The sequence below is a fragment of the Ammospiza nelsoni genome, chromosome 4, assembly GCF_027579445.1.
Source record: "Ammospiza nelsoni isolate bAmmNel1 chromosome 4, bAmmNel1.pri, whole genome shotgun sequence".
Taxonomy (NCBI): domain Eukaryota; kingdom Metazoa; phylum Chordata; class Aves; order Passeriformes; family Passerellidae; genus Ammospiza; species Ammospiza nelsoni.
In genome coordinates, this window is record NC_080636.1 from 28,892,428 (window position 1) to 28,909,726 (window position 17,299).

The window sequence follows — 17,299 nt, forward strand, 5'->3', positions numbered from 1 at the left end:
TGTAAATTATGAAGTTTAGCAATTAGGTTTCTGAAAGTACTCCATTGCCTTAATGAAGTTTTACCTTGAACTTAAAAGGAAACTGAATGGTATAAATGTTAAATGATTTTATTCTTCCATTCCATATTTTTCAGCAGCTTATCATTGTGATTTATAATCTACTTTACAGGAATATTAACATTTATTTCTCCATGGTTTCACATGCCATTTCATAATCATAAAGACAAAAGTGTTTTTAGCTACATTTATTGCATTGAATTCATGTGTCTTAGCCAAGTCAAAAATATTTCTAGTTTCATAACACCCAAATCCCTCAGACCTAACTAAAACTTTTCAGCAGGAGGACAATTAAAATCTGTTTTGGAATATCCATCAAGAAACTATGGCTTTCTTTGAAGAATAAACTTTTGTCAGTGTATAGCTTAGAGTTGTTTTGTCTAGTTTCATCGCAGTTTTTCATGAAGTACATTAGCATAAATAACTTTATGTTTGTCTAAAAAGAATATATTTGGATTATTATTTTCTCAACTTGAAAAGTTGATAATTACAGCCTTCTCCATACCACGTAGAAGAAAATTTTTAGACAATAGAGATTCTTAGCGGTCTTTGGAAATCAAATAATGTGGTAGAAATGTCAAGGAGTTACTAACGATCATCAAGACAGATTTTAAACCAACACCCATCCATTAGTAAAACTGAATGCCTAAATCTGTTTTACAGTTCTTATTTACTTTTCTTATTGTTATTCTTTGTCTGATCTGCATCTGAAAAGAGACTGCAGTATGCTGCTGCAAATGCAAAAGTCTATACACGTAGATTATTTCCTCAATGTTTTGAGATAAATTAGGTTTGATATGCAGCTTCTTTATAATAATTTTTCTTTGTCATATTTCTGATACCTTTAACATCTACTATAAACTCATTGTTACACTCCACATTGTAATGCTCATCCCTCCAAGAAAAAGTGTATTATTATAATAGCATATGGAGAATTTGCTTCCTTTCAGATTTACTGATGGCCCGGTACAGTGGCATTTACATCTATGAGTGAATCATATTCATAAAATTAAGTTTTCTTTCCCAAACAACAAACTGGTCTGATGGAGAAGGTAACTACTGCTATTATTAGACAGAAACTACAGAACTGTAGGAAATACAAAAAGGCTTTTTAAAAGAGTTTTTAAATAGTATAATTGGTCAATTTGCTATATGTGATGAAGCAAGATGATCTATCCATAGCAGATAAGGGCTTTTTCTTCTTAATTATCAGTGGTTAATTTGTGAAAAATGATAAATTTCATAAGATCAAAGCCATAGGAATTTGAGCTGAAATAATGAAAGAACTATTGCTAGAAAAGGGAAACTTTTAAAATATCTTGAATATGTTCCTTTGAAGGTATTAAAATATTTCTATCAGAAATGCAGAAATATTTTTTCTTCATTTTGTATTTTCTGTTTACAAGCTGACCTAGATTGTATTAGACAAAAATAATTTAAAATAAGAACCAAAATAAAAGGTTTATTTCTGGGTTTTAAGCAATATTTTAGATTTATTTCTTGCATATCCCTCATACTCACATGGGATATAATTTATCTATGTTATTTTTTTTTCTGTTGGCTCATGGAAAGTATTTCTTAAAATAAAAGGAAACAGAAGATTCCCCTGTGCAGAAGCAAATAATTTATTTGCTTTCTGTCTATTTAACCCCTATATCCAACCCATGCTACTTAGTAAAACAACTGATATAAACCTCTACCAATACCTTATTGCTTATACTATTTAAAGGTTATACATGCACCTTTTACAATATATATATATAAAAGTAACTAAAAATATTTTTATACATTTACATGTATCAAAAGATGCACTTCAAGATGCATATGAATCATTGCCATAATATTTATATTTCTTGAAGATGTTGTATTCTGATGCTTTAAAATAATAACAATAACAATAACAATAACAATAACAATAACAATAACAATAACAATAACAATAACAATAACAATAACAATAACAATAATAATAATAATAATAATAATACTATAGCACGGGTAGATTTGAAGGCCTCAACATTCTTAATATTGTTTACTGATCATCATATTTTCTTTGTTAAGAAGCAAAATTCTCATACTTTCATGGGAAACTTACTTTTATATATGTTAAAACCTAATCTTGGGCATGATTTGTCTCTAGTTTTTTGACAACACACACCACTCTTAAGTAACAGAGAGTTAGATAAGTGTTTCCTGAAATTAGTTTTGGCCTGAACCAATAAATATTAGCCTTTTTTTTCTCCCAGTTTCCAATTGTGCAACTCATGGATGATAAAATTAAACAAAGAGGAAACTTTCATGACCTAAATCAAAATAGAATGGCATTCAGTACCGCATTTCGTGTTATGTCCATGCTCTGCATGTCACTGACTTTGGCATGTGTCAGCATGCCCTTATTATAGCTTCTAAAATTCTCACTAACCTACAAATTCACCAGGCTCAAAGATGAGTTCTAATTGCCCTGTACATGCCAGAGATTTAAATTCAATAGGTCTGCATTGTCATAGCAACACCTGAAACCACTGAATATTTTAATGTTATTTGGCATAGATGATAATTCAGAAAAATAATTCCCCACATAGGGAAGTAAAGAATCTCTTCTGAGAGTACAAAAAAAATATATATTTCTTACTGAGGAGAAATAAAAAGAAACAAAAGGTCATTGAGGAGTTTTTCAGAAGTGGTGTTAAAGGAATAGAAAGAGTTCTAGAAGAAGTATCAAGGAAAAGTGAGAAAGGCTGGAAAAAGCAAATATTTACAAAAGTTTGACTAAACAAGCAGGTGATAAGACTAAGGTTAAAGAGAACTTAATGCATGATTTTTTCCTAGCATGGATGAAGGTATAGCCAGAATAGCTAAAGACAAGAAAGCTATCCAAATCAGATGTAATATTAAGAAGAAAACAAACCAAAAACATAAGTGGCATCTCAGGTAGTAAAAAATCCTGCAGTCATAAGTCAACTAAAACGCAAACCTTTGAAATAAGTAGAAATGTAAGGTTTAGAACATGAGCTTTTATTTCTCAGAGAAATACCAAAACATGCTTGAAAGTCTAAACTTCCAGGCTGTGAGAAAAAGTTCTGGATATGAGACAATCCAAAATAGTTGCTTAAGGAAAGGTATGAGAAAAGGATTTTTCATAGTCCTGAAAACTTAGAGCTAACCCATTCTACCCTAAATGTTTCCCTTTGCATTATCTTCCTTATTTTTATTCTGGCTTGAATCCCTTTCCATACATGCCCTGCCTTTCTGCTAAACATTCTTACATGAAGTTTGTCTTTACAGAAATAGCTCCATTACCTGAGTTGTCTTTCAGAATATATTTCCTTAAAAAAGAAATCCTTCTTGTCAGAAAGAGATTGAAGCAACATGCCCACAGAAAATGCTCAAGTGCTTGTCAAGAGTTAGATCTGAAGATAAAGTGCTTGGGGGAGTCTGAAGAGTCTCACTTTTGAAAAGCATTAGTTTCCTGTGATTAGGAAGTAACAGTCCAGACCACTTGTAATTGTCTAATTATATTTTCTATATTGTTTCTCTAAGGGGTCTTAAACTGATATAAACAGATCTATTTTAGCTGAGGCAAACTGTGACACGGCTTGTTCCACATTTTGAGAAAACAGCATCTCATGGAAAATTATTCTGCGGAAAATCCTGACAGATCTGCTTCAAACTCTGCAGATTAAGCATAGCAGATACCTTGGAACAGATCTTCCAATGGCCCATATTTGGATTATATTCAAAAATTCCAAGAAAATAAAAAAAATCGGTCAATCATAAAAAAAAAATCAGAAAAGGTTTGGTGAGTTTGGGTATTCTGGAGCCATGTGTATTCAAATAGGTAAAGCAGGAATTACTAGTAGTGTGAGCTGATCTTAGATGGGCACCAGCTTTCAGAAGACACAGAGAAACCTAAAGGTCTTCCACCTTGTATGAAACTGCCTAACTGCTTCAGGAACTCTCAAATTTAAGAAGCCTTGTTTTATTGTGAAAGTGGTTAAACAGTATCACTTAAAATGGAGATACTCCCAGAAGGGAAAAGGAACAGCTGGAGTGAGGAAAAAATCTCTGTGGAGAAATTTAGTATAAGGACAGAATGGGAAAACTAAAGATTGCTCAAATGGAAAAAAAAAAAAAAAAGTAGCCCATTTTAGTAATGCATTAATAAGACTGTTCACTTAGAATCAAAAGAAAGATATGAAATGAAAATGTTATGTATGTTAGAGAAGCATTACTTCATGACATATTGTACAACTTTTATGGACTTTTTATGGACTATAAGTCATTTAACAAATCATATTTCATCAGAAAAACTACAGCAAAATGCAGGTATGATGGTATGGTGAAACAAGATGGTATTTAGAGTCCAAAGCATGTCAGAAATGAGTTCTGGTATCTCTAATATCTCCTGGGCATGGAGCATAGTTGCTCCATTTAAAAAGGTAGTAAAAATTTCTATCCATATTGTCTGTGAGAATGAAAAACTTGAACAAATTGTGGGCTGTTGTGCCTAGCCCTAAGATGGACCTATGTTAAATTCAAATTAATTAAGCGGCAGCTTGGATCTGGAGGCAGCGCAAAAGCAACCGCAGTTGAAACAAGCCTTGCAGGAGGCAAGGGCACAGAGGAGGGCACCTACTGAAACCTTCACCATCTCCCTCTGACACTCTGAGCACTCTGGCTGTGCCTGCTGTTAGATGTGATGCAGCTTCATGTAAACAAAGATCCTCGTCTGCCTTCACAATAATTGCAGTGTGAAGTTGCCATGTGTTTCATTAACCCAGCACCGGGCAAATGCTTTCTACTGCTACAAGCTTTAGATGGCTTTTCAAATGAGACTGATTGGGTAATATATTTACTCTCATAGGCCTGTGTAGGCTGAGACAGCTGTGCTTGGAGCCCATCTGTGGGTTCCTGAAGGCATGAGATGGCATAATCATAAAGCAAATATAATCATAAGCCCAGCAGAAAAGGGCCTGGAGGTGCTGGTGACAGCAACTGAACATGAGCCAGCTGTGCTCATGTGGCCAGGAAAGCCAATGGATCCTGGCCTGTGTCAGCAATAGTGTGGCCAGCAGGAGCAGGGCAGGGATTGTCCCCCTGTGCTCAGCACTGGCAAGGCCACAGTTTGAATTCTGTGTCCAGTTCTGGGCCCCTCACTACAAGAAGGACATTGAGGGGCTGGAGCGAGTCCAGGAAAGACAACGGAGCTGGGGAAGGGTCTACAGTGTAAGACAGGGGAGTGCTGAGGGAGCTGGGGTACTTCAGCCTGGACAAAAGGAGGCTCCAGTATCCTTAATTAAGCATATGAAACTCAATGGATTTTTCTATCTCTTGTGATAGTAATATTTTTATCCTTCATATCTTGGTTCCTGCTAGAGCCGTTTCCCTTTCCATTGTCAAATATAATCATCAGCACTGAACACTAAAGCAAATTATTCTTTCAATTTAAGAGCCATACCCAGATTCATTTGTTTCTACTCTGTCCTGTCTACATAGCAATTAGAACCTTTCATTACTGGCTTTCTTCTCTGTTTACTTCAATATTTTAAAAAATTATATATATACACACATATGTACACAAACACACATATATATAAATGTATATAATGCATATTTAAAAAGTATGCATTATATACATTTATATATATGTATATATATAAGACAAGAGCATGTGTTTTTAAAAGAGAAGCTTAAATGTTGGAAATTTTTCAAATTTTACTATATCCATACCTATTTTTGTATGAACATGTATGTTAAAAAAAATCATATTTTCAACAGCTACTGATAAGACTAAGCAAACAATATCCATGTCAATATCCATGCCCAAACAATGAAATAACTAATATAAACTATGAAAAAAAAAATAGTCATTATTTCTATTTTGTTAAAAAAGGGTACTGAAAGTAACTAGAATCTGGCATCATTAAAACAGCATAGGAAGGGAGACGGGTTCTTTTACTCTGCTGCATCTAGTTTTTTATTAGGTTTTGTTTACTATTTGACTTTTGGCTCAAAAGAGATGACAGAGTAATGGAGATTTTGTCACTCTCAACATGCTCAGATGACTAAAAAGTTAAGGTCAAAATTTGATGTGTTTTCTGGCTCCAGGCTTTTACAAAATATAATATTCTAACCTATTAGTAAACCATCGCTTAAATGTCACAAAAGGTGTCTCTTACAAACCATCAGACAACTCTGAATGAACCAGACCTCCTCTGCAAGACAGGAATATTTTTAATTCTTAGCAGAGGTAAAGTAGAATCCAACTATCTTGCACGGTTCCTTGCCACTTGATCAATTTTCATCTCATTATTCCCAGCATTAGCTTGCAGGATTAACTGATTGGGGTGTGCGAGGCATGACATAGAAGAGAAAATTTTTTTTTAAAATTTGAACTTGTAGTTATCTCCAGAGGACAACAAAAAATAATTCATCCACTTATTAAGGATGTTACTGAGGGCAAAGTTATCTGCATTTAACTACTGTCAGTCTATTTTGTGCATGGATATTGCCTATTAGTGCACCATATTTTAATGCACTATTTGCCTAAAACCAGTATTTGGGGAATATATTGGCAGTTTAGTTTTCCTAACTGTGTTCCTGTGAGTAACAGTAGTGAGAGAAACAGGAAGATTAAATTATTAAGATATAATTCATTTTCCAGATTCTAATGCATGATTCTTTTATGCTACTTATCCCAACTAATGAAAGTCATCTTTAATTACTTTTTGGGATTTGACACAAAAGCTTTCACTAAGGATTGCATAACAGCACTGCCTGAAAGCAAAACCTTTCTAGCAATTATTTGAAAATGCAAGAAAGGAGAAAGATGTGACTCAAATGGTTGGACACATAGGAATTAATTACATTAGTACTCAAGTTTATTTTCACACAACACACTTTTAATAGTAAATATTAAGGGATCTTCTCTGTATGAAGACCTTAAAATCTGGCTATAGAGCTAAGAGTGTCTGAGGCAAGGTTCAGATATGTGGAGCTAATGTGAATCTGACGATATTTTTGTCTTCCTGCCCATGATGGATTAAACTGAAATCCCAGGAATTACTATGATCCTTGTGGATATCAAATTCTTAGACGAAATTTTCTATTTATCCTTCATTCAGAATAATCAAGGTGGTCATTATTCCATTTTTTAAAATCCAGTAGTCAATCATTTTACATATACAAGGCTATGAGTAGCTTTCCAACATATTTCCTCTTTTATTTGGGAGAAAAGAGAAAAAAAAGTCCGAGGTTTATTAATTGACCACAAATGCATATTCCAACATGAAAAATATGGGGTGATTTATACTTTAATTAATGATCTAATATATATTCCATTATCTTTCAGCCCTGTATACAATAATTCTCATAGTCTACTATATCTGCACCAATGCACTGCAATTTGCTGTCAAATTGCATTCAGTTTTGTCCATTGAAAAAAATGAATAATGTTTATTTAGCAAAATTTCTACACTCCCATTCCTTATTATTAAGTTTAACCAAAGACACAGAGATGCAGCACCTGGAACAATACTCTAGGTGATTTTAGGACTACCATTATTGGACACCTTAGGTAAGTTTATTCTAAAACATTAAAAAGTAATAGGACCAGCCCTATGAAATGTCCTAATAGTAATTGTCATAATTTTTAAATTACTAAATTGACTTGAGAGTTTTAAAAAGGAATATGACAAGAATCCAACTAATATAGAGGAGCACATGTGTACAAAAACTTGCAGAACATAATATGAACTGAATATATTAAGAATAAATCACTTACAAGTAAGTTAAAGTTACCTGACCCAACTCCAAGGGTGTCTGTTTCTTCACTTTTTTGAATAAGACGTATGGGTTAAAATAATTATTAATGAGAGGGCAGAAATCTGAATGCCAAATACTTATTAATTTAAGTCCGTCTTGGAAAAATGAACTGAAGTTACAGCAGAGTTGAAATCATTAAGCAACAATAGGAATCATGGCAATGAATAAAGACAAAAGACAGGAGGGGTGAATGACCCATGCATGAATTTCAGAAGCAATATGAGGTGATTTTAACCTTACTTAAATTAATCCTGAAGACAGAGGACTATCTGCTTTACCATACATTTTCACTCATTATTTAATGATTAGAAAGAAGTAGAGGAAGCAAAATTACTGGTCCTCTGAAAAAAAAAAAAGCTTGTTATGTTCCTTTGATTTCTGCTGAACTTCCTCTGATTAGAGATCATATCACCTTGGTGATTGTCACTAATAAATGCCTTTACAATCATTTTCCACAAAGGACTGGCGGGAGCCATGGAAGGGGACAAGATTTTTAAGATAGAAATCCAGCGAGTGGTATCCTCTGAAAGAACCCAAAGCTATACATTACTTTAAAATGTTTGGTGTAAATGGTCAAAAACAATCATTTACTTCACACACTCCATGTATAATCGTCAAACCTCGCCAATGATTTCTGCAATATTGACATTGGTCAGTGCCTTTGCAAATGTAAGGCTGAGCATTTAACCATTCTTTTCTGCATCAATCAATCAGAAACACTTCTGGGCAGGTAAAGAGATACTTATATAATGTTCAAAAATCACAGTAGGATTCAGTCAAAGCCTATACTGTTTCTCACCAGTTCTGCTGGGAGTAACATGAGGAAGGACCTTTGATTTTCTGTGATTCTCATTATGAATCGCATCTATATAAATCACAGATTAGTACTTAGCAGTGCACATACATGCACTTCAAAAACAAAGCTTTCATTTTAAACTTTTCCAAGTTTTCTTTTCTACAGATTCCCTAGTAAATTTTAAATTTAATCTTTTACTATCTACTTATTTCTCCACTTTGACTATATATAGAAAAATTTTACAGTTAGAAATGTAGCCTCACTTGGTAATGAATTTTTAAAAAGTGTATGTGTTGGTATTAAAATGTCCAACAACCCAGAAACATTGCTAAATGGAAAAATTTGTGGACAGTTTACTTAACTTGGCCTACATATTCTGTAACAGCTTATAAAAAATCAAACTGGTCTGATGCTATTGAACAATGCTACACACACTGGACCTTACAAACACCTGAAAATTCCCATCTCTAGGGAAAATATATTTCTCAAGAATGCCACTATGGGAGGCAGGTCATATATAAAAAGCACTATATTTTACATTTCATGCAATGGGAGTTTGTGGGGGTCTTTTGACTAGTTAACAAAATGGAGTCTATAAGGGTTTTTGTATCTATGAGTCATTAAATAGGCAATATATATATTACTATACAGATATTGTTCTTTTAATCCAGACTTAATTTTTTTGGAGAATATTTGATTTTAAAGCAACTTTTTGAACAACACCTACTTGAGGTCTTGGGAAGGTTCTGCTCTGATATGGGGTGTCTCCACAGAGTGCCCAAACACTGCCCCTTCCGTGCCTAAAATACATAAATAAAATACAGTAAAATTACTTTGGAAAATAAAAACACATTGAAATATATAACCACAAATTGACACTATTAGGAAAAAATATCTGATAAAATCCTTTATTAATAATTTTAAATTTTTCTTCATATTTACATTTTCATTTCTATATAAAAATCTGAACCAACATCCTGTGAAGCTCTGGATTTCTGCTTTTACACATAGAAATCTGGAACACTGTCAGATCCAAATTTTTCAGAAATGGTTTGGCTGAATGTTTGTCTCCATATTTTGGAGAACAATTATTTTACAGAGAATGGAAATTATATATTGGTGTGGCAAAAACGCAGTAGAGAAATATCTGCTGCATTTTACATTCTGGTTATTTTGATTACTTAAATTGAGATGCCAAGCTTTTATAAGTTTTGCCTGAAGTTGCTGGCTTAATGTAGATATCTGACAGTTTCAGAGTTTCTTTCTATCAGATCTTTCTCAGTGAAAAATTTTATTCTCATGGAATGTTCTTTGTGTTGTTTTAGAAATGGAAACTAAGGTATCTCCTACAGGGCATTTAAAATCCAGACAAAGAAAATGGATAGCAGTTTTTAAAATCTGTATTTCTTCTCTATTGCATTTTGATTTATACTACCTGGTCCAAGTTGAATATGGTAACTCCACAGTTTTCATTAGAGAAGTAAGAATTTTCATTGAGAAACTCCTCTTCAATTAAAAAAATACAACTCTAGTATTAAGTTATTTCAGAAAAAGACAATTCTTTAATAAATTTTAAATGCATTTCTTGAAAGAAAATGATGGGGGAAACAAAAGACAAAAAAATAATAAGGATCTTTGTTCTTTGTTAAAATAATAGAAAACTCAAGAAATTTATATGTAGGGAACAGCACTATAAAATCAGCATTTCTCTTACATCCCCCCTCTAAGGACTAAAGACATAAAGGTTATTTATACCCTCACTTTACATTTAATAGATAGAGATAGCCTCTGTACGTTTTTAGGCACTTGAAATTTGCCTCCTTTTTTTCACTCACTGACAACCATCATGCCTATCCTTGTTTACTGGTTTATCCTGGTTTATCCAATGCCAATGTTTTGTCATCCACTTACATAACTTTTGCTTTCCTTCTCTGAAGATGGTTTACTGGGCATTGTGTAAGGCAAATAGCCTAGAACTAGGCAGTGAAAGTCTTTCCAACGGAGAACCTCTAGCAAAAGGGAAAGATCTCAATAAAAATGTGCAAAATGGGTAATGCATTTATCTTCTATCAAAATAAGATCAAGGAAACTGTCTGGGATAACTATGGCTCATTACTAAATATTCTTGAATTAATTGCTATATTCCAATAGCAGAAGGTTTCTAAGACTTGAATTCTGAGTAGACCTAAAAATATACCTACAATATCTCATGGTAGGTCTGCAAGAAGTGCTCAGCAGAACACAGCCACCACTCTAATTGCTACAGTATTTTAAATAAAATAAAGTATTTTCAATTTTTAAAATATTAAAATATTTAGCAAATTTTTTTCAGAAAAAATGGATGTCAAAGAAGATAGCTGTTAGGTACTTTTATATTTAAGCAATGATATTTAGTTTCAAATCATTACCAGGATTTAAAAGCAGAATGAGGTTATAAATGCCAAAATGGTAACATTAGTTTTTAGTGTTAAAAGGAAAATAGCCTGAGAAAGAGGCAAAAAACCCCCAAGCTAAGCAAACTTTAACCTTGTAATAATTTTCTAAATTCCACCTTCATTAAAAGAAAACAAAAATAACCAATCAACCAAAAAAAACCACCAACTCACCCCACCCCCCAAAAATTTAATTGTACAGTAGTCTATTAGCATGGAGTATTGAAGAGAGGAAGAGTAATGAATTAATGAATTATGGAAAGCCATAGGAGGAAAAAACCGAGCATTTCTTTTTTCCTAGTAATATTCCTAAATGTTCTCTACAGAATCTGTTTTTTAAATCTGGCAATGACTTCAGTTTCTCTTTCCTTTAAAAGACCAGAATATCATGTCTGTACAGCCAGGCCTTCTGCCACTCAAAATAAAGCTCATCCCCATCTGTGAGGAATCTCTCTGGGAGCTGAATATCCAAAATCAGAGTGTGTTTCCAGATCCCATTCACCATTTTCATCAGTAAAATGAAATGCTTTCAGTGCCAAGGGCCCTCTTTATTTTTGAAGGTGGCAACAGAATATGGAGATGTAAACAAGTGAGCAGAATGCAGAGTTGCCGTGGTCTTATAAGAAGACCATGCCTGTAATATTTGAAAGAATATTGTCAATGCAAAGATGCACAAAATTCACTCTGAGTCTGACATTAAATGAATCAGAAGTAACAAAGGTATTATCAGGCAAAGACTTATAACAAAAGTTAAATGACAGCTAGTTATAACCCAATTTTAGTATCTCCTCACTTTCAGCATCATTATTTTAAAAGATGAGAAGGCATTTCTTCCCTAAGAAAATAGAAATTTGATAGAACGACTAAGTTTTTCAAGCAGACTGGAAATCCAGGCTGGTAGAATTAAAGATAAACTGATATAATTAAATAAAATATAGTTAAATTAAAACCAAACAAAATATGCTGCTTTTTCTATTTGAAAATGCAATATTAATGGGTTTTTTTTTTCTTCTCATACAACTTCAAAAGCAGTATAACAGTTCCTGTAGTAAATGCTTTATTCTTAAAAAATTTACTTTCAACAATTCAAGAATATCTCCAATTCCCTTTATTACATAGTGGAATAAAAGCAGACCTTTAAATTATTTTGGTTTTAGTAAGAAAGGTGAAAAAGATCAGTCAACCAGAATTTATTGATATGTTTCCTGCAGTTAAACAGTAGGGTCAAGAAAAAAGAAGACTATCAGCATTACTAAAAATACAGAAGAAAAACTATATTATCTTTTTTTATCAATTTACTATATGCAAATCTGTAGTAATTTAATGGGAAGCTGGACCATGTAGTTCAGTATTCTTAAGAAATGCTACTATACATGTAGCTTCTAATGACATAACTAAATAAATAGAACCATAAAACCAAATTCAAAGTCCATAGCACTATTTTCTAAATGAAAGAAATATACTTTAAGTATTTGATAAGTTACAATGTTAAAATAGTTATTTATTACAGAAATAAGTGAATGTTCTAATAACTATATTCCCAGACTTACAGAATCATAGCTAAGAACTACTTTGAGAAGAGTGAAATTCTAGTGAAATATGAATGAATACAAAAAAGGTACAAAAAGTAAAGGCTCGAACCTTAAAGCCCTTTCAAGTACAGCTCAAAAGAAAGTAGTTAGGGAACTGAATTCAATGGAACATGAGTTAGAATGCATAACTATAAGAAGTGAACATTTTAGAGGAAATAAAATCACAAAGCTATGAAGTAGGTGCAAAGGATCTAAAATCAAAATTGTAAGTGTAACTGAACCAACCCCTCCAGCTTCTAGTTGAAGGGAATGAGTTAAGTAAAGACTTCACCAAGAAAGAAGCATCTGTGCAGCTAAATTACTGATCAAAAAATACCAGTTGTTATAGAGGTTGCTGGAGAAAACTCAGTAAACAGCACAAGCCAGGTAAGAGGCCAAAAGTTCCATTCTGTGTTTATAGAGAAACCTTTTTATCTTTTAAAACAGAGTTATAAACACCAGACCTTTAAGAAACATTATACAGCACAAATCAAAATTGGGCTTTTGCTACAAGCAAAAACAGTCACACATTTCTGCTGAAATGGAATATTCAGAAAGACCAGTATAGACTACTAATTTCTGCTCAGCTTACTGGTTTCTGAAATTCAGCTTCTGGAAAATAACATGTGTCATTGAAAAAAATAGAAATGCAACATTGGCATTCGGTTCTGGATTATATTTGCTTATGCATGTGCATGCTGAGGAAGTTTTTTTCATTTATTTAACCAGCAAATAACCCTTTCATACTTTCTGAATAGTTAACTTTCATCACAAAACAGTATCTTTCAGTGGCTCTGTAATTAACTAGGATGAAAAGACCGAGCTGGGGTTTTTTTCTGTTTTGGGTTGGTTTGGTTGGTTTTATGGGGGAGCTTGTTGGAGTGTGCGTTTTTTGTTTTTTGGTTGTTTGGTTTTTTTTGTGAAAAGAATGCTGGCTTAGGAGTTGATAAGGCAAGAACTAAAAAGTAATGAAGTATTTTGCTGTGGAAAATGACCCACATATTACCATTATCCCACTCCTTCACATCATTCATGCAAGCAAATTACCTGACAATGGAATTGTGAATCATTTTGATGTGTACAAACTACATGCCATTGCAGCATCACATATGCAGCTCAGTTTTACCTTGATTTTTCACTAGGTTTTTCAGAAACATCAAGGAACATCAGTTACTGGGACTATGCAAGTACTAGACTGGGATGTCAAATTTTCCACTGAGTTACAGACTTTAAAGAAGGGTTTGTAAAACATTTATTATTTTTGAAGCTTGCAATTTTATTTTTTGCACATTAATTAGCTAAGTTAAAGCACTGACAGATGTCACAAAGAGGGATGGATAATCACAACTTTTTTTACCATTCAAGAGATCTTAAAAACACAGACTGTGTTGTATGTGTTTTCAGTTGGAACTTTTATGTTCTAAAAATTAAATTGCAATAAAAAAATCTTAATTATTTTATCATATGTACATAGATAAAATTTAAAAGGTTTTTTAATTAACCTTGAAAGCTGTTGTTTAACAATAAGACCTTAAATGAGCTAATCACTGCCAGACTGGAGAAACAAAACAGAACTAAGCAACTACGCAAACCAATGATCATTAAAAGATGACATAAAATGTTTGTTCCTTCTTTTGTAAAAGCCCAGTTATCATAGTTCATTTTGGGATGATTAGGAATGAAGCTTCTGACCCTCATGTTGGTCATGCATTTCTTAAAGACTTCTTAAAGATTTCTTAAAGATTTTTTAAGTTACTTGAAGTGTAATTTAGCTAGATACTTGTACTAAAAAGTAAGATTCAACTGGATTTTTGCTATGGAGATATGACTAAAATGAAAGTAAATGAGTTATTTTCTGAAAACATGACTGACATGATTGCTGGCATTTCAATCTTGCAGGGTCCCTCAGCAGCAAAACTGACTAATATTAAATATGAAGGATTCAGATATGATACTGATGTGGCCATATATATGAGGTATATTATAGGTGGGAGGTTGTAGTACACCCTGACTTGATGCAGTTTTTTACTTATAAACTAAATCTTCAGAGGTAAGCTGTTATTAAAAAGTAAATTCTAAATGGACTGATTTAGATTTAACTCAAAGCACTTGAATATGACTAATTTGTGATGCATATTTTCTGTATGGGAGTTCTACCGAAGCAAAGATTCTTACTAAGCCTTTCATTTAAATTAGAACAACTTCCCCAATAAATTAAAATTCAGCATCTTCAGTGAGCTAAATTTTGATCAAAGCAAATTGCAACTCCGGGAAATACTTGCAAAATTGCAACAGTCAGTATTTATCTTCTTAAATAACATCTTCACTTATTAAGTACAAACATTTGAAACATAGATTCCTAATGGTGGGCAGTTGAGACACCTCTTGTCTTGCACTGCAAATTAAACTGGATTGTGACTATTTGCCCAGTTTCTTATCCATGGAATTGTTTGAAGATTCACATCCAAAATCTATGTTTGGCTACCACTTGATTTAATTTTCTGAAAAGGTAAATCTATTTGAATAAAATCTAGACTGAGAATAGCAGTAACACAATTCAATTAATAATTGGAAATTACTGTTCTAAATGCTCCCTCTGAGATGAAAAATCCAACAAATGTAAATGAAACTGCTGAAAAGTCACATTAAATATGAATAGTTCCTCAAAACATGAATGAAATTGAAATATATATAGGGGGTTTAGAGAAAAGAGATTTTAAAAACATAATAATTTCTGCAATATCTTTTACTTTTTCCCCTATTAGGTATGGCAGACGGAGATACACATGACAATGAAAATGATGAAATACAATCATTTTCTGCTTGAATAAATTCAGTCTCCTTGAAAATTTACAACAGCTAGATATAAGAATAGACTTAAAGATTATATTGAGATTTCACAGTAAATAATTTCTAATACCAACCCCTCCCCACTTAAAATTAATCATCTTGTCATATAAATAATAATTTGGACTTGCACTTTTCTTAAAACTGTGTAAATTATTTTGGGTTCATTATAGTTCATCAGACACAAAAAGTGTCCCTGTCTACATTCATAAGATAGAATTAAATGGGATTGTTTTCATATTTAATAAGTAAAAAATATCACATTTTCACTTTGTTTTAGTAGATAATCCTAGATTTTGGAACACTCAGGCTTATGCTCTGATGAATAGTTAATGAGTTTCAAAGCAGAATTGTTGTTTCCCTGATGAAAAATGAATGAATCAATGAATAAGAAGACTTTCAAACAACAGTCAATATCTTCATAACCAGAGGACTCACCTGGAATGTAAATAAATGGTACATAAACTTGGATATCCCAACTACAAAATGGGAGAATGAGAAAAATGTTTCTCGCCCAGTTTCAAGAACAAATTGCAATAATTTCCCATTTTGCAGTTTTCTGGAAAATACATCTGCTCACCCTCAAAACTTAGCCAGGAATGTCCATCCAATTTCATAGAATCATATAACCATTAAGGTTGGAAAAGACCTCCAAGATAATCAAGCCCAGGCCTTGACTGATCACCACTTTGACAATTCACCACAGCACTAATTGTAATGTCCAGTCATTTCTTGAACATTTCCAGGGATGGTGACTCCATCTTTTCCCTGGGCAGCCCACTGGAATGCTTGACTGCCCTTTCAGTGCATGAATTCTTCCTGATGTCCAACCTGAACCTCCCCTGGTGTAACCTGAGAACCTGACCAGTCCTGTCACGAGTCCCTGGAGAGAAGAGACCCACCCATCATCTTTCAAAAAGAGCTAAACAATCCCAGATCTCTCAGCTGCTCCCCGCAGTCCTCACTCTCTAGACACTGCACCAGCTCCACTGCCCTTCCCTGGACATGCTCCAGCACCTTGGTGTCTTCTGGAAGTGAGGTGCCCTGAACTGGACACAGCACTCGAGGTGTGGCCTCACCAGTGCTGAGTACAGAGGACCAGCACTGCTGTGGTCCTGCTGGCCACACTAGTTTTGATACAGGCAAGGATGCATCTGCTTCAAAAAGCTCTGAAATAAAATAATTTATGATCAGCTTCTGATAAAAGTAAAGGGTAGTTTCCCTTCAGCGATGATATTCCATAAATAAATAGTATGATTTTGAAAAGTTAAAGCTCAGAGGAATTTATCAGGAATTTGTCCAATAAGTCTAGCCACTTAGATGTTTAAAGTAGGAACATAGATTACCTATATTTTATCTGCAGCCAAAATGGAGAAATTGGCATCTCTAGAGGTTAGTTACTAATGATAATGGACTGAGACTAGAGCAACAATGCAGACAACCCAAGCACCTTGAAGCTTTTGCCTTCAACACCTGATCAGCAATTGATCTGAATTTCATCTAAATTGGGAAAATCTTGTTTGGAAATCTCACTATAACCATATCAGAAGTCATCTAAGTTTCTTATCCTTAGCATTTTGACTGCTTCATAGGGTACCACATTCACCTTTTAAAGGTAAGTTCCCTGTGCCACATGTAAATGTGCATTTATTTCTGTTCTCTTTACCATTACTGTAACATACTGATGAATTGTTATGAGTGTATTAGAATTACTGCTGCATTCATACATTTTAGTATGTTGTTTTATTTATGCTAAGGAGGCCACAAAGCAG

At 33.4% G+C, this 17,299-nt stretch overlaps 1 protein-coding gene across 1 annotated transcript in view; it reads right to left on the minus strand.

Annotated features, from left to right (window-relative positions):
* The window catches only part of SGCZ (sarcoglycan zeta), a 177,489-nt gene that overhangs the window by 14,228 nt on the left and 145,962 nt on the right, over positions 1–17,299 (minus strand). Inside the window, 1 exon segment of the mRNA XM_059470679.1 lies at positions 9,405–9,477. Coding sequence (XP_059326662.1) covers positions 9,405–9,477 — 73 coding nt within the window.